The 22,943-nt window shown below is 42.3% G+C and overlaps 1 protein-coding gene across 4 annotated transcripts in view; it reads left to right on the forward strand.

Moving 5' to 3' along the window:
- trrap (transformation/transcription domain-associated protein) overlaps positions 1 to 22,943 on the forward strand; it is a 210,915-nt gene that overhangs the window by 46,334 nt on the left and 141,638 nt on the right. For all 4 annotated transcript variants that reach the window (XM_078240636.1, XM_078240635.1, XM_078240637.1 and 1 more), the window contains exons 22-30: positions 5,719 to 5,870; positions 9,002 to 9,201; positions 10,022 to 10,239; positions 10,847 to 11,044; positions 12,373 to 12,633; positions 13,724 to 13,885; positions 15,427 to 15,523; positions 17,418 to 17,539; positions 19,057 to 19,227. In XM_078240636.1, the coding sequence (XP_078096762.1) occupies positions 5,719 to 5,870; positions 9,002 to 9,201; positions 10,022 to 10,239; positions 10,847 to 11,044; positions 12,373 to 12,633; positions 13,724 to 13,885; positions 15,427 to 15,523; positions 17,418 to 17,539; positions 19,057 to 19,227 (1,581 nt within the window). The remainder of the gene's footprint in view (positions 1 to 5,718; positions 5,871 to 9,001; positions 9,202 to 10,021; positions 10,240 to 10,846; positions 11,045 to 12,372; positions 12,634 to 13,723; positions 13,886 to 15,426; positions 15,524 to 17,417; positions 17,540 to 19,056; positions 19,228 to 22,943) is intronic.

The raw sequence follows: 22,943 nt of genomic DNA on the forward strand, positions 1-22,943 counted from the left end.
GCAAGGTTCTGATCTGTTTCGCAGTGTGCTCAGTAGCAGAGGAAACATTTTGAGGAGTCTGGTGAACAAGTACATATCAGGCAGTGCATCATTCAAAAATAAAATGATTTTGGTGATATTTATCTGGAAAGTTAATTCTTTGTACTTGTTCTGAGCGCTTTTACTTAACGTATGAAGGAGTCAAGAGCATCAACAGTCACACTTTTTTCAGAAAATATAAATAACTAGTGACAGCTAAAAGAGTTTACAATGATACTAAATGTATTCTTTTTAAAAACTTTGGTGAGAGGATTTTGTAGCTGGGACACTTTGTTCAGTTTTGCGCTAACCTGATTCTATGTATTGGGCATTTAAAATATTTAGGTTATGAGTAAGGATTTTATAAAGTGGGGTTTAATCTAGCAAACCTGTTTTGATTCATAGAGTCAGAGGTTAACAGCAAGGAAACAGGCCCTTCGGCCCAACTTGTCCATGCTGCTCTTTTTTTTTTCAAAGCCCCTAAGCTAATCCCAATTGCCCGCATTTGGCCCATATCCCTCTATACCCATCGTACCCATGTAACTGTCTAAATGCTTTTTAAAAGATAAAATTGTACCCGCCTCTACTACTACCTCTGGCAGCTTATTCCACTCACCACCCTCTGTGTGAAATAATTGCCCCTCTGGACACTTTTGTATCTCCCCCTCTCACCTTAAACCTATGCCCTCTAGTTTTAGACTCCCCTACCTTTGGGAAAAGATATTGACTATCTACCTTGTCTATGCCCCTCATTATTTTATAGACCTCTATAAGGTCACCCCTCAGCCTCCTACGCTCCAGAGAAAAAAGTCCCAGTCTGTTCAGCCTCTCCTTATAACTCAATCCATCAAGTCCCGGTAGCATCCTAGTAAATCTTTTCTGCAGTCTTTCTAGTTTAATAATATCCTTTCTATAATAGGGGTGACCAGAATTGCACACAACAAGTGTGGCCTTACCAATGTCTTGTACAACTTCAACAAGATGTCCCAACTCCTGTATTCAATGTTCTGACCGATGAAACCAAGCATGCCGAATGCCTTCTTCACCACTCTGTCCACCTGTGACTCCACTTTCAAGGAGCTATGAACATGTACCCCTATTCTTCCTCTGGTTTGAAATTGTTGTTTGTTGGTGTGTTTTGGAATCAATGTTGCAGGTTGTTTAGTAATGCAGTTCTCACTCCGCATTTAATCCTGGCAACATTGGTTTGATTTTTTGATTTGATTTATTATTGTCACAGTATTAGCATACTGTGAAAAGTATTATTTCTTGCGCGCTATACAGACAAAACATACTGTTCATAGAGAAGGAAGTGAGAGATTGCAGAATGTAGTGTTACAGTCATAGCTAGGGTGTAGAGAAAGATCAACTTAATGCAAGGTAGGTCCATTCAGAAGTCTGACAGCAGGGAAGAAGCTGTTCTTGAGTCGGTTGGGGTACGTGACCTCAGACTTTTGCATCTTTTTCCTGATGGAAGAAGATGGAAGGGAGAATGTCCGGGGTGCGTGAGGTCCTTAATTATGCTGACTGCTTTGTCGAGGCAGCGGGAAGTGTAGACAGTATCAATGGATGGGAGGCTGGTTAATGTGATGGATTGGACTACATTCACGATCTTTTGTAGTTTCTTGCGGTCTTGGGCAGAGTCGGAGCCATACCAAGCTGTGATACAACCAGAAAGAATGCTTTCTATGGTGAATCTGTAAAAGTTGGTGAGAGTCGTAGCGGGCGTGCCAAATTTCCTTAGTCTTCTGAGAAAGTAGAACATTGGCAGAATAGAAAGCAATTCAATCAAATAATAGCTGACGACTTAATCCCGGAACAAAATTCAAGGGCCCCTGCTCCATGACAATCTCTTACTTTAATGCAATGATTTCCACCCTGTACATCGTGGGAGTTTGATACTTAGGCCCTGATTTTACTGGTACGGCTGTCCCAAAATCGGGGCGGGCGAGGCTTGCAGAACGGCATTCCCCGTTGGCCTTGGGCAGGATCTCACGAACCTCGGACAGCTACGCCGGCCCTTAGTGTTTGTAGTTGCCACTATTTCTAATGCGACAGAAGGTCAAAATGGGAAAGTATCACGTCAAAATATTGCTTTACAAATAAAACCCAACACCACCCCCACTCCAAAGTGGTAATAAATAGACACCATATTCTTGTAGCACTGCCGTATATATAATTTCATTTAGCAAATTTAAATCGTGCTGCCAAGGAAAAATCATCTTCTAAACAGGGATACTTGCTCAGTTTGAAAAGCTGATTTAGAATTTTGTACTTCATATTCCACGGGCAAGCTTTACGAGTTGAAGAGGGTGATTGAAAGTGCTACTCCTTGTAAATTGCTGTAATAAAATATGTGGCATTCATGGACAGAATTTAAAAAAGCCATCTGTACTTAGTGTTTGAACCTTGCCATTTTACCACAATAGTAAATGGAAAAAGCCTAGCCCATAAACATTGAATTGATGCGAGCAGAACAGTTGTTTTCATTTAGTGATATTCTGGTGGTGCTTAAAAAATAAATTATCTGTCTTCCACTAGACTTGTAGTTTGAGGGAATGTTTTCAAGGTACAGTGAGCTTTTTTTTGGTTAAAATCTATTTTTCATTTTTATTGCATTAATGAGGCCCCACTTCAGTGGTCTGCAGATAAGACTGGACTACTTAGAAGTCTTGATGGGCTTTCATTAAAGTTAACGATCAGGCTTGGTGGCTGATTCTAGAAATGGTTGTCTAAAAATATTTTCCTCTCGGACAAATTGTTCGCCTTTCACTGACATAGCCACTTGGAAAAGTCACTTTTTAGCTGAATAATTTCATATTAACTGTCCAATGTGTGGGGTGAATTGGTTTTCAGTTTACAGTCCGCTGCTTTGTGAAACTTATCTTTTGCGATTTCCTAACTGGGATTTCCAGTGCAGTCGCAGTTTCCACACCTGCCCCACGCCAGGACTCGAGGGCGGCACGGTAGCACAGTGGTTAGCACTGCTGCTTCACAGCTCCAGGGACCTGGGTTCGATTCCCGGCTTGGGTCACTGTCTGTGTGGAGTTTGCACATTCTCCTCGTGTCTGCGTGGGTTTCCTCCGGGTGCTCCAGTTTCCTCCCACAGTCCAAAGATGTGCGGGTTAGGTCGATTGGCCATGCTGAAAAATTGCCCCTTAGTGTCCTGAGATGTGTAGGTTAGAGGGATTAGTGGGTAAATATGTAGGGATATGGGGGTAGGGCCTGCGTGGGATTGTGGTCGATGCAGACTTGATGGGCCCAGTGGCCTCTTTCTGCGCTGTAGGGTTTCTATGATTCTATAAAGCACAAAAATGAGGGCTGACACTCCAGCCCAGCACTGTGGGAGTGCTACACTGTTGAACTGTCGCCTTTTGGATGAGATGTTAAACCATTGTCCTGCCTATCCTATCCTCTCAGGTGGACTTAAAAAGATCCCATGGCATTATTTTGAAGAAGAGCAGGGTAGTTTTTATCCTCCCTGTCCTGGCCAATATTTACCTCTCGGCCAACATCAGAAAAACAGATAATCTGGTCGCTATGACATTGCTCTTTGTGGGAGCTTGCTGTGTGCAAATTGGCGGCAGTGCTTCCTAAATTGCTACCTTTCAAAAAATACTTCAGTGACTAAAGCACTTTGTGATATCCTGAGGTCATGGAAGGTGCTGTAGAAATGCAAATCTGTCTTCCTTTTTTAGTGTCTTCTTTTAAAGGCCGTGGGTTACAGATGGTCTTTCCATGTATCCAGTCAAACCTCTGGACATGGCTCTCCATCCAATCTATAATCCTGTGCCAAATCATTTAACTGAAACGCCACTTTGAAGTTTATGCTGATCCATGTGTCTCTAATGCTATTAACAGCTCAGGAATACATTATTGGTGATGTCTGGCGTGGTGAGCAGAACACTGGGCCTTTCTTTTCAACAAAGTACATTAAAGAACTAGTTTTATCTAATGTGAACTTGACGCTCCACACTGAGCTGTTAGAGGCAAGATTCGTCCCATGGTGGGAGTGCATTGCAGACAGTTGTAAAAAGTAAAGTTTATTTTTTAGTGTCACAAGTAGGCTTACATTAACAGTGCAATGAAGTTACTGTGAAAATCCCCTAGTTGCCGCACTCTGGCGCCTGTTCGGGTACACTGAGGGAAAACTTAGCATGGTCAATGCACCTAACCAACATGTCTTTCTGATTGTGGGAGGAAACCAGAGCACCCGGAAGAAACCCACGCAGACACGGAGGGGGGAACTTGCAAACTCCACACAGACAGTGACCCAAGCCGGGAATGGAACCCGGTCCCTGGCGCTGTGAGATAGCGGTGCTAGCCACAGTGCTGTATGTTATCTAGCTGTCAGTCACAGGTTGAATTACTTGTTTGGTGCCTCATATCACTGTTAAAGGTATTACTCTACTTCAATTTAATTAGATCATCTCCATTTTAAACAACTGACCAGTGACAACGGGGCTTTGCTTGAATTGCCAGTTTAAAAATATTTTCCCTCCTGGACAAATTGTTCGTCTTTCAGTGACATACTTTCACTTGGACAAGTCACTTTAGCTGAACAATTTCACATTAACTGTCCAATGTGTAGGTGAATTGGATTTCAGTTTACTGTCAAGTACGTTATGAAACTTCTTACCTGCGATTTCTTAAGTGAAATTTCCAATGCAGTCGCAGCCTCGGTATTTGTAGTTTGAATTTGTGTTGTCAGTGACTTTTTTTATGGATAAATTTATTGTTTGTTTTAAATGTCTGCACATTCGAGAGTGAGAAGAGGCATCTGTGTGTGTCCTCACACCTGGCCAAATGTGGATCTTATTTTATCGAGTTGTGTTGAGGTGCAGACTGAACACTCCAGACTGAATCATTTGGCTTGAGCAGTATTTTTCCAAGTCGGTTGTTTTTTTTTCTAATGGTTTTAGAAGATTACTCATCTCGGAGATGTTTTAACTTTCACGTCTTAATTGGTATCTGGAGCAAAGTGGTGATGTGCCATTGCCCTTGCCATAAATCGGCTAACTACAGGAGATGCAAAGGGTTTTTCTGCAATAAGAATAAGGCAATAGTGCAATCATTCTTGTGATTATCATGGAATCGGCCTCTTTGAAATGGCTGCCCGATGTTTCAAAAGGTATAGTGTATTGGGGGGAGGAGAATCCTTTATAAAGATCAGGCAAACCAATCATGCATGCCTGCTGTGTAAAAAGGATGTTTGAAAGCCAAACTATTGATGCAGGATGAATATGTTGTTAACGTGAATGTGGCCGATTCGATTTACTTCCCATTGAAAGTTTGTTCGGGAGAGAATTTTATCCTGTTAGAGCATGCGTTAATTATCGATACATGGCACACCAGGTTAATGCCCCAGCCGAGTGCCAAAGCTGTTGTGGTGATTTAAAAACTCCATGATATGTCTGGTCTATGTAGCTTAATAGTAAACTAACGCCTGTTTGTGGTGGATGCAGTGCACCAGTTTGGCAATCTGCTAAGAATATCTGCTCCTTGATATGTCATTACATCTAGAGCTGCGCCCCTCCACGCGGGGCTGCTCCCCCTGCCCCCTCTGCACGCACAGCTCTTCATGTTTTGAATGTAGCTTAGATGTGTTGTATATGCCTTAGAATTCCACAGATATTTTAATAAATTTTCAGTGAGGCCTGAGTGATTCTGTATACAAATGCTGTTTGCTTTTTATTTTAGGCGATTGAGACTGCGTTGGATTGTCTGAAGAGTGCCAACACAGAGCCATATTATCGCCGCCAGGCCTGGGAAGTTATCAAATGTTTCTTGGTGGCAATGATGAGCTTGGATGATAATAAACATTCACTCTACCAGCTACTTGCCCATCCAAAGTACGGTCAGCAGAGATTCCGTTCAGTAATTTGAATGCAAAAGCGGATTCAATCCCTGCATAATCTACAATTTTTCTTTGAGTCTTTTGTTAAAAAAAAAGGGATTATTGAAAGCTGTATTTTGTATGGGGAGCATGTAGGAAAGTGGAGTTGAAGCAAAAAGTCAATATTGAATAGTGAAGAAGGCTCAAGGGTCTCCTATTTTTTGTTATTAGTCACTTTAAAAACCTGTTCCTATTAATATCAATAATTATAATTCTGGTTATATTCAGCATATAATGACTGCGCGTGCACTGTGCAGATTAACCAATTTTGCGGTATGGTTTGCATTAATACCTGGTCTAAGATGGATGACAAGTATGATTTCAACTGATTTAGGAACATGGTTATCAATCCTAATGCTTTTTGCATTTGGGGCATGTTCAATTAACAGCATATTCCAGACAAAGCTGTTTCAGCCAGCAAATTAAATTTCAATTTAATTGAGTACGGCTGTAGTGAGGTCTTGGTTAGACCGCACCTGGAGTACTCTGTGCAGTTTTGGTCTCCTTACCTCAGGATATTATTGCCATAGAGAGAGTGCAGCAAAGGTTCACCAGACTTGGATAGTCAGAAGCTTTTTCCCTGGGAAAAAGAGTCAATAACTAGGGGGGTATTGGTTTAGGGTGCGAGGGGCAAGGTTTAAATGAGACGTACGAGGCAGATTTTTTTACACACAGTAGTGGGTGCCTGGAACTTGTTGCCGGGGGAGGTAGTGGAAGCGGATACGATAGTGACTTTTTAGGGACGTCTTGACAAGTACATGAATAGGATGGGAATAGAGGGATATGGTCCCCGGAAGGATAGGGGGTTTTAGTTCAGTCGGGCAGCATGGTCAGTGCAGGCTTGGAGGGCCGAAGGGCCTGTTCCTGTGCTGTAATTTTCTTTGTTCTTTGCTCCCGGGATAATGGGGACTGTCTTATGAAGAAAGATGGGGCAAACTGGGCCCGCCTTCTCTCGAGTTTAGAAGAACGAGAGGTGATCTAATTGAAACCTACAAAATACTTAAAGAAATGGACAGGATAGATGAGGGTAGAATGTTTTTCTTGGTTGGGGAGTATAGAACCAGGGGGCACAATTTCAACATAAGGGGGATGCCACTAAGAACCGAGATGAGGAGGAATTACACAAGAGGGTTGTGAAAGGAGGGGAAGGCCTGGGTGGGATGTTCTTTTGGAGAATTGGTGCAGACTTGATGGGCTGAATGGTCTCCTGCACTGTAGGGGATACTGGAGTTCTATGGGTGTCTACTGATCATGAGAGGACTGAAATCAGTACCTTCGGGGAGATAAGGAAATTACTTATGATCCAGAATGCACTGCCAAAAAGGGATGTTGGAACCAAATTCAGTACTAATCCTCAGCAAGAAATTTGATATATATTTGAAAAGGAAACTAAATGGGGAAAGAGCAGGAAAGTGGAACTAATTGGATGATAAGCACGAGCACCAAGGGCCAAATGGCCTCATTCTGTACTGTGCGATTCTGTGAAATCAGAATCAGCCTTCACAATATCACTATTTACAGCAAAAATAGATGCATGTTTCCACCCTACCTTTCTTCAAGCATGCACGCTGTAGCATATTGTATAAAGTAGGGATTCTATGCTTCTATTGCAGTAGCTTTACTATTCCAGCAGCCTCTCCAATATTGGGATACTTGCAACCATCACTTAGTCCCTGAACGCTATTTCATGTTAGGATGTTTTATGTTGACTTCGGGGGGGGGAATGTTAGGCGATGGAGGTCAGCCTTTCACCACCCCTGTGCTAAGCGTTTGTCTTGAGTGAATAACTCTGTAGACAGTGGAGTGCTTCCCTCCCAATAAGTGGGAATTAGAGAGGATTTTCCAGAAGGCAAAGAGCAGAAATTGTGCCAGCTGTGATAGAATCCTGTTACTCAGCACTAGGTCCTCATCACGTTGGGGTGTCCAAACTGAGCACTGGGCATACTGGAGCCAGCTTCGAATGGGACGCTGATTATTGAAATACCAGGATAAAGTTAAGCTTTAATATAAATACAGAAATACATAGAAATATAAACATCAATAGAACTTTTGTAACTCCTTCTGAGAGAGGTTTAGTTGCGTGTTAGAATGCAAATCTTGATTTGGTCAAATTGTAGATTAGAAATAAACAAATTATTGCCGTAAACTTGGAGGCTGTAGTGTTTTTTAATAACTACTCAAATGAAGCAAAAAGATGAACATCTTTTGTTGTTAGACTAATTTGATTTCAAAAGCAGCCTCTGTTACTTAATGTTAACCAACAAGCAACTGAACGGTACAGAGAAAGCCTTGGGTTTGGTCCATGGGCTATGCTGAATTCAACCAGGGAAGTGGAGGGGACACTATAAATGGCCTTCCCACCTTATTTTAGGAAGAGAAACATTTAGGTTCAGTTGCTTCTGATGGCTAACTGGATGTCCCCTATAGGAAGTGTGTGCACGTGCTTGCGCGCGTGAGTGTTTGATGAAGGCAGGATGTTGGTTCAGCCGCAAGGTACTCTCTGGGCGAATAACTAGCCAGTTCTTGCTGTCAAAAATGTCCTGCAATCTATAGGTGCTTGCTTGAGATGAAGAGAGCATCAGTTGGCCACTGAATCACACTGAAGTACTTTAGAGAAGTGGGTAAAAACTGGCAAGAGGAGAAACTTCTCTCAATAAAGGCACTGCTGGAATCTTATCGAGTGATAAGGGCAGCAGCATAAGCATTTCTCAATCTTGGCATAATAGCCCTTTTTGTCTGCCAAATTGATTAATATTTCAGCCTTTCAAAACCAAATGAAATGATTTGAGTACAGCGTACTGTAAATATTGAAACGTCACTCAATAATCGCATTTGGTTGTCAGCGCTTGTACCATTCGGAGCACATTTGCCTTATTTGCAGCAGCTGGCCCTAAATAGCTGTGATGAAATTGAACCATCCATCTTATTTGTGGTCAGTTGCTGACAGTATTAAAATGGAGTAATTGCGTTGGGTCAATTCTATCAAAATGTAAAAGAAACTCTTCTACCCGCTGTGCGATTTTCATGGTTGACTTGCTAATAATGCGGCGAGTGGTTTTCTTGAATTAATTTCGTTTTGTCTCCCAGCTTCACAGAGAAGGCTATACCCAGCGTAATTATATCGCATCGTTACAAAGCACAGGACACACCCGCTCGTAAAACATTCGAACAGGCTTTGACAGGCGCGTTTATGTCAGCCGTCATCAAAGATCTACGGCCTAGCGCTCTGCCTTTCGTGGCGAGCTTAATCCGTCACTACACCATGGTGGCAGTCGCTCAACAGTGCGGTGAGTAAATGTCACCTTCTGCATGGGTGAGATTGAACTTGGGGCCTCTCTGACATTTTTGGAAGTTATTATAAGGAAAAAAAATATAAGAATGGAAAGGCAGATATTGCTCTGGTTTAGTTCACAAGTGCGAAATTCCTATCATAATTCACAAAGATAAAAATGGATTATTGCTTCTATCTGAAGAACTAAATTAACTTATTGAGCTCTGCTCGCGAGGCAGTATTATAACAAATGTTCTTTTCTCCCCCTGACAATATTTGGGGGGAAAAAAGAACACGTTTAGCTATTTTGGTTTGACAACACTTCCGTTGTTCTGTACTAACGATATCTTCCTTTTGCTGCATGTTTGAAGGTGCAGGTATTTCAAACAACTTAGCTGCCATATTCAACTAAGGAAAAAAAGGTCTATTTTAAATGACTTCAGGCAAGACAGCCCAAATCGCTTTGCAGCCAATGAATTACTTCTGAAGTGTTATAATGTTGGAAACAAGGCAGCCAATTTGTGCACAGTGAGCTCCCACAAACAGCCTGGAGAGGGATGACCAGATAAATTGACGAACTTTAGCAGATGTTTGCATGAAATGTGCGCATTGCTCAGTGCATGGGTGGTGTGGTCTAACTTGTAACATTTTACCATGTGCTGGCTCCCTTAGCCCAGCAACGTTTTCATTCAGTGAATTTAATTTAGCAATTGCTGCCTTTTTGCCTGCATTAATATATAAATTATTGCAGCTATCATTTTGTTTGTGGCCTGTGGTTCTGTGTTTTTATTTGGCATGTGGTGTAATTTAAAAAAAAATTAACTTGTATTCCCCAGGCCCATTCTTGCTGCAGTGTTATCAAGTAGGCAGTCAGCCAAGCACAGCCATGTTCCACAGTGAAGAAAATGGGTCTAAAGGAATGGACCCACTTGTCCTTATTGACGCTATAGCCATCTGCATGGCTTATGAGGAAAAGGAACTCTGCAAAATCGGAGAGGTGGCTCTGGCTGTTATCTTTGATGTAGCAAGCATCATCTTAGGCTCAAAGGAACGGGTAGGTCCTTGAATTTCTAATGATATACATGTTGGATTTTGTCACAATCTTTAATTTACCACCTTTAAGAGAAGATCCCAAAATAGAAAGCGCGAACTTGCATTTATATAGCGCCTTTCACAACCTCTGCCAATATGTTTATTCATTTGCAGTAGACTTTAATCAGTAAGAGAATTGAGGATTATGGGGTTAAGGCGACAAAGTATCAGACAAGTCATGGTCTCATTGAGTGGCAGAGCAGACTCGATGGGCCGAATGGCCTACTTCTGCTCCTACGTCTTGTGTTAATGGATGAAATGCAGCAGCCTCTTTGCTGTGTGAGCTTGCTGAGTACAATGGGATAATGGCAGGTTAATTTGTTTCTTAGTGATGTTGATTGAAGGGTAGACACCGACTGGAACACCGCTTGGGGAGAGGCGTCGGGCGTTCTTCAAAATATTTCCATGGAATTTTTGTTATGGCCACCTGCCAGGACGGATGGGATTTCTCCTCCAAAAAAACTGATAGATATCACACTGTGTTCCAGTTAATAGATATTAGATGATTAGAATTTCTCATGCATTGGATGTGGTCAACTGAGTAACCTTTTTTTTCCCAATTCCACTAGGCATGTTTGTTGCCGTTGTTTTCTTACATTGTGGAGCGTCTTTGCGCCTGCTGCTATGAACAAGCTTGGTATGCTAAACTTGGAGGTGTGGTGTCCATTAAGTTCCTGATGGAGCGCCTTCCTTTGATCTGGGTCCTACAGAATCAGCAAACCTTTCTGAAAGCTCTCCTCTTCGTCATGATGGATTTGACTGGCGAGGTATAATGCTTTTCCCTATATGGGTGTGGGATGCATGTAGTTTACGCGACAATCAGTATTTCTGACTAACTCATGCTAGCATTGAACATGTGCAGTTGGACTGGATGTGGACTCGAAGCTTTAGACAAGTGAGTGTGATCAACCTCTTTGTTTTTTTGCAAAGGCAGTGCGCGTATCGAGAATTTGGAGTCGACTGTACAATAGTACAGCCATTTAAAATCAGCGGCCACGAAACAGAATGGTATCTGATCTGGGTGATCTAACTGCTGACCCGCACTTCCAATGCATGAACCTTGTATGAGGAGGGTTTATAAAAGATACTCTGTTGTTTCAGATGAGATGAGTGTCTGGTTGCCTTTGATTATATTTTGGTCAGTTATGTTATCATGACTCACGTGAGAACTGATGAGTGTGCTGTACTGGTCTTGTATAGTAAAATAACACTAACTGCAATAATTGCCACTGTGGCTGTTCAAAATTTAACAGGAAGATGTGAGTTGGACCGGCGACAGCACATACAAAAGTATTTACCACCACTAGAATAACAGTGGGCTGCTTTACTAAAGTAATGTAGAGGGAGCACTGCAACAATCTCTTGGCTCTGTCTGATTCGGATTGCTCGATGCTACCTGTGTCCATAGAATTTTCTTGGTGGTGTCCTTTGAACCTGCTGAGCAGCAAGGTCCATATCAACAAGGAGATTTTATGTACGAAGACTAAATATTGCTGATTCTCTGAGAAGGAATGAGGAGACCTAAAATTTTATGTTTGATAAAGTATTAAAGTTGTGCTGAGTGAAAGAGTTTTTTGATCATATGGAAATGGGGAAATCCATAGACTCCATAGAATCCCTACAGTGCAGAAGGAACCCATTTGGCCCATTGAGCCTGCACCGACCGCAATCTCCCCCAGCCCCTCTCCCTGTAGCCCCATGTATTTGCCCTGCTAGTCCCCCTGACACTAAGTGGCAATTTAGCGTGGCCAATCAACCTGACCCGCACATCTTTGGATCAACATGCCATTTGCCCCCTTTGGTGGAGGTTTGTCAAGAAGCCAGAATTAAGAGTGCAAATGTCTCGGAGGGTGGTAGGATCTTGAGGGGATAACAGGAGAGGTGAGACAATGAAGGGATTTGAAGTTAAATGATGAGGATTTTTAAATTGCAGTGTTGCCGCATTGGGAGCTAACGTAGGTCAGTGAGCATTGGTTGAGGGTTAATGGGTAATGAGGGCTTGGTGCGAGTTAGGGCATCAAACAGACCATGCAGTTGGATGGTATAAATTCCTGATGCAAAACTACTTTCTATTTGATAATGTTCTTCTGTGCAGGTTTCCAATGGAGCAGTCGCAATGGCCAAAACCACCTTAGAGCAGCTGCTAGTTCGCTGTGCAACCCCCTTGAAGGATGAAGAGAAGTCTGAAGAGCTGCTCGCAGCTCAGGAAAAGTCATTTCATCACGTGACCCATGACCTGGTGCGAGAAGTGACCTCTCCAAACTCCACCGTGCGAAAGCAGGCCATGCATTCTTTGCAAGTGCTTGCCCAAGTAACAGGGAAAAGTGTAACCGAAATCATGGAGCCCCACAAAGAGGTGCAGTATGAATAGTGGACTATTCTGCCTAACTGGAGGTGTACTTTGTAACTTGAGATTCTTCGTCTCATCAACAACTGTTGAAGAAGATTAAATTGTTTGTCGATCAGGGTGGCTTTTGGGCAAATGATAAGAACCCCACCCACTGTAATATACACAAACATGCCAGAACATTATTGGGGAGGGGGGGTGTTCAAAGACATAAACCCATCCCGTCAAAGAGTTACGAATGAAGAAAATTAGATGACTATCCCCGACTGGAATTATCATTGTTGTTCAAATGGAGAATTCTCCTACATGAATGATGTTTAAACATTTAACTCTGATCTTTGGGGATGAACAGAAATTTTCTGTGTTGGTGTGTTATCATTCTATCATGTTGAAGATACTAGAATCATAGAATCCCTACAGTGCAGAAGAAGGCCATTTGGCCCATCGAGCCTGCACTGACAACAATCCCACCCAGATCCTTATCCCTGTAACCCCACGAATCCCACTGACACTATGGGACAATTTAGCATGGCCAATCCATCTAACATGCACATCTTTGGAGTGTGGGAGGAAACCGGAACACCCGGAAGAAACCCACGCAGACATGGGGTGAAAGTGCAAACTCCACACAGACAGTCACCGGAGACCGGAATTCAACCCGGGTCCTTGGTGCTGTGAGGCAGCAATGCTAACTACTGTGCCACCCACCATACATTATGGTGTCTGCTCTGGTAAACAGGTGGGTGTGGAGAGGAGCCTTAATATAATGACGTCTTGACGTCATTCCATCACCTTAAAAATTGATCCTGTGATTAGAGTCTTTGGCTTGGATTTTACCACTGATAACCTGGTGACCTCGGCAATGTGTGTACGTTTCTTCTTTTGCAAGTATGAAACTATGGGGTTGATTTTTTATTTTTATTTTGGAAGAGTGTTGATAGAACTCTGGAAATTCTGAGTTCCCTGCGTTGTTTGCATTTAGGATGTGCTTGTAATCTTCAGTTTATGCGACATGTGTTGAAAAGTGTCACATTCGTGCAGCGCTGCCTTGTGTGCAGAATGCTAATCTGATTGTGTGCATTATTCCATGTGCTGTCAGGTCCTGCAAGACATGGTTCCACCCAAGAAGCACTTACTGCGGCATCAACCAGCAAATGCTCAGATCGGATTGATGGAAGGAAATACGTTTTGCACCACTCTGCAGCCCAGGCTGTTCACCATGGATCTCAATGTAGTGGAGCACAAAGTATTTTATACAGAGGTAAAGGCTGGATATCTGTACTTCGCAGCAAATACCATTCGCTTTCGGAGCGCTGCTAATGGAAATTCCACTCCATCTGACGAAGGAGCAGCGCTCCGAAAGCTAATGGTATTTGCTACCAAATGAACCTGTTGGACTTTAACCTGGTGTTGTTAAAACTCTTGCTGTGTTCACCCCAGTCCAACGCCGGCATCTCCACATCATATCTGTACTTCATCAGCGATTCACTATTCTTCTCTGCTTTCCAGTGTGAGCTTTTTAGTGGCCGTTCACTTTGATCAGTATGGCTTCTCTAGGATTGCCACATCTAGTGATTTGCTTGGGCAATCTGCCTAACAAGTCATTAGTTCAGCAAAAAAGAAAATCCAGTTACTTTGGCTGAAGATTTAGCATCGGGAGTTTTTATTTAAAGTTCAGGCTTGCTTTCTGTATTGTCAGTTCGAGCATTTTAGATTCAAGGCCATTCATGTAGATAGCTTTCGGTGGCTAGAGAGAGTCATTTGCTCCAGGCTTGCATGTGCCTTAGACAATTCCACTCAAGAATATTAAGGTGTCGATGTGTCTGCGCATCATTCAAGAGGCTGGGTAGTTGCTACGGAACTCAAAAGATGTGCTTTCACATAGGAAGAAGCCTCTGGGCAGTACTGGGAATACTGCGCTGTTAAAAGATGCCGCCTTTTGGTTGAGATGTTAAAACAAGGCTCCATCTGCCTCCCTCAGATGGTTGTAAAAGATTGCGTGGCACTATTTGAAGAACAGCAGAGTCCCGGCCGATATTTATCCCACACCCAACACACTTAAAATAGATTATCACATTGCTGTTTGTGGAAGCTTGCTGAGTGCAAATTGGCTGCCACGGCGGGGTGGCACAGTGGTTAGCACGGCTTCCTCACAGCGCCAGGGACCCGAGTTCAATTCCCAGCTTGGCTCACTGTTCTCCCCGTGTCTGCGTGGGTTTCCCCCGGGTGCTCCGGTTTCCTCCCACAGATGTGCTGGTTAGGGTGCATTGGAAATGCTAAATTCTCCTTCGGTGTACCTGAACAGGTGCTGGAATGTGGCGACTAGGGGATTTTCACAGTAACTTCATTGCAGTGTTAGTGTAAGCCTACTTGTGACACTAATAAATCAACTTGCATCACAACAGTGAAAACACTCCCCTTGTCTGTGAAGGATTTTGGCACGTCATGAGATTGTGAATGATTAGACTCGTAACTGAGTTAACCTCAAATTGATTATCATGCAAGTATCATTCTTCGCTGCAAGTTCCATCTAGATTTGCAGCACTTTCTCCTGATTTACCCCTGTACTGCAGGCTTTTTTGAAACACTTTAAGTTTGCAAATGTACTTTCTGGCTCCAGTTCCTGCTCACTAATGAAAACCAATGAATTAAGTGCATGGAGGTCAGTTTAAAAATTGAAGTTTTCAGGATGTATTTGGAGAAAATGGCTTCATGCACTGAAAATACTTGTACAGAGAGCTGTCACCAGTTGAATATTTCCATTTAGCAAATGATGGTTTAAATGCTTTTATTTTGTTACAGTTGCTAAATCTGTGCGAGGCAGAAGATGTTGCACTTATGAAACTACCATGCTACAAAAGCCTGCCTTCACTTGTGCCTTTACGCATCGCTGCCCTGAGTAAGTGAAACTATGCTCACAAAAAAGCAGAAAGCTGCTTCTGCCTTGAGACGTCCAGCAGTTACTTTTACCCAAACTTCCATTCAATTTGGAGCCACTTTGCGACAAATTAAGAGGCAGCCCGTTAAAATGCCAGTCCATCCTGGTGTCACTTTTAGATGAAATTTCCGCGCGGTAGTATTTTATCCGTGGATGGGGTTTGAAAAGATGTAGCAAGGCTGGTCTGTATATTGGCGTAAACATGTCACAGTGTTAATACTTACTGTCGTAGCTACAGGTTTGAGGGGCCAGCAGGAAGAGGCAGGCCAGAGGAAGGTGCATGTGATGTGGATCCTCCCCTGGGCTACCCTCGCACGCACATTCATGGCCACTGGCAAAATAGCTGATAGTCGAAGATTTGGGAGCACCCTGTTCAGATGTATGCGGCTTGAGATTGAGGGGGAGCAGCCATGGGGATGGGGCTCACACAAAGCCGACAGAAATGTGTGTTTTTTTAAAGCAATGACTAATGCAGTAAAACCTGTCAGAAACCACCTGTGGAAGGCAATAGTATTTGGAATCCTTCCTGGCCAACACAATGTGACAGCTTAACTTAATATGAGACATTTTAGAAAGCTCAGGGCTGGACAATCCCTAAATCTAGAAACCCCATAAAAATTTGACAAGCCTGATGGAGCAGACTGGCAGGTCAGTGAACATTAAGTTGATGACCTGCTTTAAACTGCACATCACAAGTTTTGTTTAAAATAAAACACTGTACAGGAGATTAGAAACCGCTGCACTCAGCGTTATATTTTCAACAAGATGTTTGTGTTAATGTATCCCACAGCATAGATTTTTTAAAAATGAAGCATTAACACATGCTGTGTTGGGGCAAGACTGCTGCGATACGTAGAGAAGGAGAATAGTACTTGATTTAAATGTTGCCTATTATTTTTACAGCTCCCCTCATACTAATTGTACATTTGGAGGTGCAATTATGGAATGTCGAAACAGGAGACGGCCCCGCAGCTGCTTGAACCTGTCCTTGGAAATCTCTTCAATATTTCAATTCTGAAATTTTTAGTTGATTTACCCCCCCCCCCCCCAAACAAGATCTTGACAGCCTTTTGAGGGAGAGGATCTCCTTTACACATTGTGTGACAAAGTGCTTCCTCACATAGTGCTTCCTGACGGTGGCATAGTGGTCAGCACTGCGACCTCACAGTGCCAGGGACCCGGGTTCAATTCTGGCTTCAGGTGACGATCTGTACGGAGTTTGCACGTTCTCTCCGTGTCTGCGTGGGTTTCCTCTGGGTGCTCTGGTTTCCTCCCACATTCCAAAGGTGTGCAGGTTAGGTTGATTGGCCTTGCTAAATTGTTCCTTAGTGTCAGGGGAATTAGCAGGGTAAATAAGTGGAGTTATGGGGATATGGCCTGGGTGGGATTGTGATCGGTGCAGACACGATGGGCCAAATGGCCTCTTTCTGCACTGTAGAGATTCTTCTATATCCCCTGAAAGGCTCTGCTCCGATTTTAAGGTTATGCCCCCATCCTCTGGATGCCCCCCACCAGAGGAAATTATTTTTCTCTATCTGTCCTATCTGATCCTTTAATCATCTTTAAATACCTCATTCGAGCATCCATTAATTTTTTATACTTGAAATACCAATGTTTGTAAACCAGTATTTCCGCCGTATTTTTTTAACACAAGTATATCCTCACAGAAATCAAGATCCCAAATCGTGTTTGTAATTGAATTGGCTTTTCCTCCTTGTGTGCAAACGATGACAGTTTTTAAAATATAATTATGCACGCTAATTCACATCCTGAGGAAGTTGTTCACTGGTTTATGTTGTTCCGTTGGTTTGTGTGAAGAGTAAAATTGTGCCCCCTTTTGCTTTTACTTGAATAGATGCCCTCGCTGCCTGCAATTACCTGCCTCAGTCGCGAGAAAAAATCATTGCCGCGCTCTTCAAGGCACTGAACTCGACGAATAATGAACTACAGGAGGCGGGAGAGGCCTGCATGAGGAAGGTCAGCTGTGTTACAGCAGTGCAATTCTGGAGTTGTTGTTCAGACACGCGTTGAAAGGAATCCAAATCAAAAATGATGAATGCTCTATTAATACTTACCAGCATGTCGCCAAACCATAATACTTGCACAATGCCTGTAATTAAAATAGTTTAAAAAATTTAATTTGTCTATTCTCATCGGACAAAAGAGCGATGCAGGCTCAACTCATTGTCCTAATTAACTGTTACTTTTTCCCCAATCTCAGGTTAGCTATATTAGTGCACATCGTGTAGAAATGACAGTAGTTTTGAAGAGACACCAGGCAATTGCCAGTCGTATTATGCCTGGCAATTCATTCGCTTTTAATGCAAATTCTTTTTGCATTATTTAATGACTTAAATGAGATGAGGTAAATAGCACAACAAAGTGGGAGTTTGGTGCAAGAAAATTTACATTTACAGGCAGTCCCCGGGTTACGAACGCCCGACTTACGAACGGCCGTACTTGCGTACCGACCTCCGTAAAGCCTATTATTTAAAAAAGTCGAGTTACATACAGTGGTTCGTACTAACGAACGGGCGGACTGCATTACATAATCCAAGTTTTGTGTCATTTCCATTTATTATTATTACTGTATTATTATATTTAAGATGTTTTGGGTAAAATATATACTATATACTAAGACAAACATTTGACTAATTGACGCTAGATGTGAACCGTACGTAACTGTTCCGACTTGCATACAAATTCGACTTACAGACAGACTTAAAAACAGAACTCGTTCGTAACCCGGGGACTGCCTGTATTGAAATTTTAAGTTAAATTTAAGTTTGAGTGGACTATACTTTTGTAATTCATGAAAGGACGCGTGTTTTTTTTTAAGGAAAAGTTTTTCCCTTTTGTAGAATATTAATGAAAAGCTAGGCTTTTCATAGCATAAATGATCCTTTCACACACGTGCCCAGTAATTGGTATTACTACGACTGCCATTGACACTAGATCTGGAGAATGAGTTTCATTTTTCAACATTCATATACAAGCTGTTCTGGAGGCAGTACCTTATTTTGGGCAACATGGTTCAAGGCTTTGAACAGTCTTGGAGCTGAAATGAGCACAAGCCACTCTAAACCTCTTTAGTTTGCTGCTCTTGGAACCTCTGCTTATTACAGTCTTGGAACCTCTTGTATGAATCCCTCAGCAACTCCTCATAGCTTTATTTCTGAAATGTATTGGTCAGAACATGAATCTGATGCTCCTTCACAAAGCAATTGCAACAATAAGATGGTAAATCAATTTTTATTTTTGAATGGTTACCATGATACATTCTTCAACCTCCAGCTAGCATTAGTGGACTGATAAACCTGAATGTTTGTTATCTAATAAAGGTACTCGAGTACCTTGTGTTTTGTTCAAAACAGCACTTGGTATATATAAGCATTCTTTTTCCTAAACCAAGTTTTACAGGCTTTAATTGCAAATTGTTCTAAATCTTAATGTTTTTAATTGTTTGAAGTTTCTTTTTATATTTACCTTTTCAGTTTTTGGAGGGAGCTACAATTGAAGTAGATCAAATCCACACCCACATGCGGCCGCTCCTGATGATGCTGGGTGATTATCGCAGCCTGACTTTAAATGTTGTGAATCGCTTGACCTCTGTCACAAGGCTTTTTCCAAACTCCTTTAACGATAAATTTTGTGATCAGATGATGGTAAGTGAATGAGCCGCTTTATCAGCTGTAATAATGATGCATTGATGAGATTTGAGCCAATATTGGATGTGCATAATGAATCTCGAAAGTGAGTTTTAAGGTTTTGTCACTCTTTGGCCAATTTTCTGCCCTGCTTTCCTGAAGGTGTTTTAACTTCTGCCGGAATATCGATGACTTTTGTGACTTTGCCAAAATTTAACCAGCCAAGCTATATTGGAAACTGATTACAAATCAATGCAGATACTACTGGTCCTTGCTGCAGGTTCAGAAGCAACCCCCATGCACTTGGCCATTTATGTGATCTCCCAGTCTGCTTTAGTAATGAGAAGCTTTCAGTGGTGCTGTTTGTTCTTTTTGAATCACTCAGTAGTTTATAGGAGCACAACACAGGGAGATCATATTTTAGGAGGTGGCTATTCAGCCCCTCCAGTTGCTGGTTGTCCCACCTTTCAGTGAGATCATTGATCTATATCCTAACTCCATCCACCTGACTTGGTTTCATATCCTTTTTATACCCTAACAAAATCTATTGATATTAAATTTTAAATTATTAATTATGCTAGCACCTGCTGAGTTTTGTATCTGGAAGTTTTTGCCATCCTTTAAGGTGATTAAATCTATCCTAATATCTGACTGGTCTGGTTCTGATTTTAAGGTCATGTCCTCTTGTCCTTGATTTGATTTATTATTGTCACATGTATTTGTATACAGTGAACAATATTATTTCTTGCGTGCTATACACACAAAGCATACCGTACATAGGGAAGGAAGGAGAGAGTGCAGACTGTAGTGTTATAGTCATAGCTAGGGTGTAGAGAAAGATCAACTTAATGCGAGGTAAGTCCATTCAAAAGCCTGATGGCAGCAGGAAAGAAGCTGTTCTTGAGTCAGTTGGTGCGTGACCTCCGACTTTCCTATCTTTTTCTCTATGGAAGAAGGTGGAAGAGAGTATGTCTGGGGTGTGTGGGGTCCTTGGTTATGCTGGCTGCTTTTCCCAGGCAGTGGGCAGTGTCAGTGGGTGGGAGGCTGGTTTGAGAGATGGACTGGGCTCTGTTAAAGACCTTGATTCCTCAGACTAGCATTGCACGACTTTCTTTGACAGATTCTCCCGTTTCAGTTTTTGCCTGTAAGCCGGGAGCAGGAGCACAGCCTTGTGGTCTGATTTACCAAAGTGTGGGTGGGCGACAGAGCCGTAGGCATGTTTGATATTTGTGTAGCAGTGGTCTAGGATGTTTGGGCCTTTGGTGGAACAGGAGACGTATTGGTAGTATCTTGGTAGAACGCTCTTAAGTTTGGCCTGATTGAAGTTCCCAGCCACGATGAACAAGGGATGTTTCGTCTCAAGGCTATTTGTGGTGGTGTATATTTCATCCAGCTCGCTCCTGCATGGGGTGGGATGTAAACTGATGTCAGGATAACAGAGGTGAACTCCCGCGGAAAAGCTCACCCACCAGGGAAAAATGTTTCTCTCTCTACCTTAGTGATTTTTTTTTCCAAAAATTAGGTCAGATGACCAAAATCTTGATCAAAGAGGTAGGTAGGTTATACATTGAAGTCATTTTCCCCAAAGAGTATAACAATAAGAAACGCATGAACCTGGCTCAGTAATCAGTGAGTGAGGAAGTCTCTGGCCTGAGGCACTCGATAGGGGGTGTCTGCTAGCCCATCCCTTGTAGCCATCAATGATAAAAAGCAGAGACGGGAATACTTGCCAAGGTGTTGAAACAAAAAGCTGCGAGAGTGCGCTTCTGTCAAACTTAGAAGAAAGCAGGTGTTAACTTGTCAAAGTCAAACATACAGTGATGGATAGCACCAGACCCTCTAGTCCATTTAGCCTACTCCGCACGATTGTGACGAGACATATATTTGCTACCTACCCACCCAAAACCACATGATCTTTTGGGAGACATAAAACTCGAACAAAACCCAGACCAGTTTTGGGGCAGCGTTATTTTGTATTATTAGGTGAGGCAATTCGTACAAATTACATTAAGTGAATGGGTTGTTATTGTTGCTCTCTGTGTTCTGTGATTGTGAAATAAAGCAGCTTAATAATTTGTATCTGACATCATCCTATGAGGTTACTTGGTTCTCTTGAAAGTTTGCTGTGGCACCTGAATATAAACTGGATTTAAAGGCTATTGTTACACCCCGCGCTATACTATTGACATTGTGAGTTGACTCTGGCCTACAAGGGGTGTGGGATTGAATTGCAGAAGCAGTTGACACCAGTGAATGCGAGATGGTGTTTGGGTAAGATCTGAATGTGTAATGAGCATCGAGTTGTGGAATAATTTCAGCACTGGGTTGTCATCTGGGACTGGGGTCATTTGGGTCAAATATGAATCAATTTCTGATTTTAAATAACATCTCTAACCAATTTATTCAGTGAAACTAAACTTAAAAATCCGATGACATTTCCTCACAATCAACACCTTTTTTTAGGATCTATGTAGGTCCTTTTTTCAGCAAATCTCATAAGTATAACTCATCCATCTAATCAGCATTCAAGGCAGTGTCTGCTCTGCCAGGCGACTACTAGTGGTCGCCACAAGTTTTGTTTGGTTTCTATTTGGATTTGAAGCTGAACAGATGGTAAGTCTAGTTAGATTTGGACAGGAAGGTGTTAAAGCCTACTCCCCTGGGTGAAATTTGCATTCTCTGTACAAATAGGTGAACAAACCTGGTGCTTCCTGGCCTGCTGGACTTAGCTCAATAATGGTCCAAGCCCTTACCCACTGAGTCTCCAGAGGAGCTGTAAGTTTGAAGTGAATCTGCCCTGATTTTTGCATCTCGAGACTTGAATATTCCTTCCCACTCCTGGCCACCCTCACCATATTCCACTTCTCATAAATTTAAGGTCAACTCGAACTTTGCTGCCCAACTCTCATTTGCCGTTCACCCATCACCCCTTGTTCTAGCTAACCTCCAAGGGCTCCCAGATTGACAACACCATGTTAAAATTCTCATCCTTGTTCAGAAATCCCTTTAGGGCTTCTCCTCTCCATAACCACCTAAAACTTTCCAAACTGAATCTATGCTATCCTCCAATTCTGGTCTCCTGAGGTACCCGATGTTAATTGATCCATTGGTGGCCATGCCTTTAGTTACCATGGCTCTCTGCTCTGGACTTCTCTACCTCTCTTTCCTCCTTTTAAGGCACTCCTCACATTCGCTTGTGACCAAGCTTTTGGCCATTGGCCCTAATGTCACTTTGTGACTTGGTGTTGAATTATATTTGGTATTGTTCCTTGAAAAGTGCCATGGGACATTTTGCTTTGTTAAAGGCACCAGCTGGCTAAAGTGGAGCATAAACGTGGCATGGACTGGATGGTTGAATGACCTGTTTCTGTGCTATATATCCTGTACCCTATGGATAATACCTTTTTGTTTAGAAGGACGGTCTGCTCAGTGTGGCTATGTACTACAACACCTGGCGTACTAAATCTTAGAAACCAGAAATCCCATACAAGTTGCAGTAAAGTTTTATACAAGAGTAGTCTGTGGAAGGAATGAGAGAGATGCTATAATGGGGGTTAATAATATATAGGTTTTGTTGCCACATTATCCCTTGTTCCAATTAGAAAATGACACAAAACTGTTTCAAAGATGGGAGTTGAGAAAATAAGCATTTGATGAGATGTGCTTGATTTTAGTATCTGCGCTTTGAGAATTTTGCATTAGGATGTTGAGGTTTAATTGATCTGTTAAATATA

Source organism: Mustelus asterias, chromosome 23, assembly GCF_964213995.1.
Source record: "Mustelus asterias chromosome 23, sMusAst1.hap1.1, whole genome shotgun sequence".
Classification (NCBI taxonomy): Eukaryota; Metazoa; Chordata; class Chondrichthyes; order Carcharhiniformes; family Triakidae; genus Mustelus; species Mustelus asterias.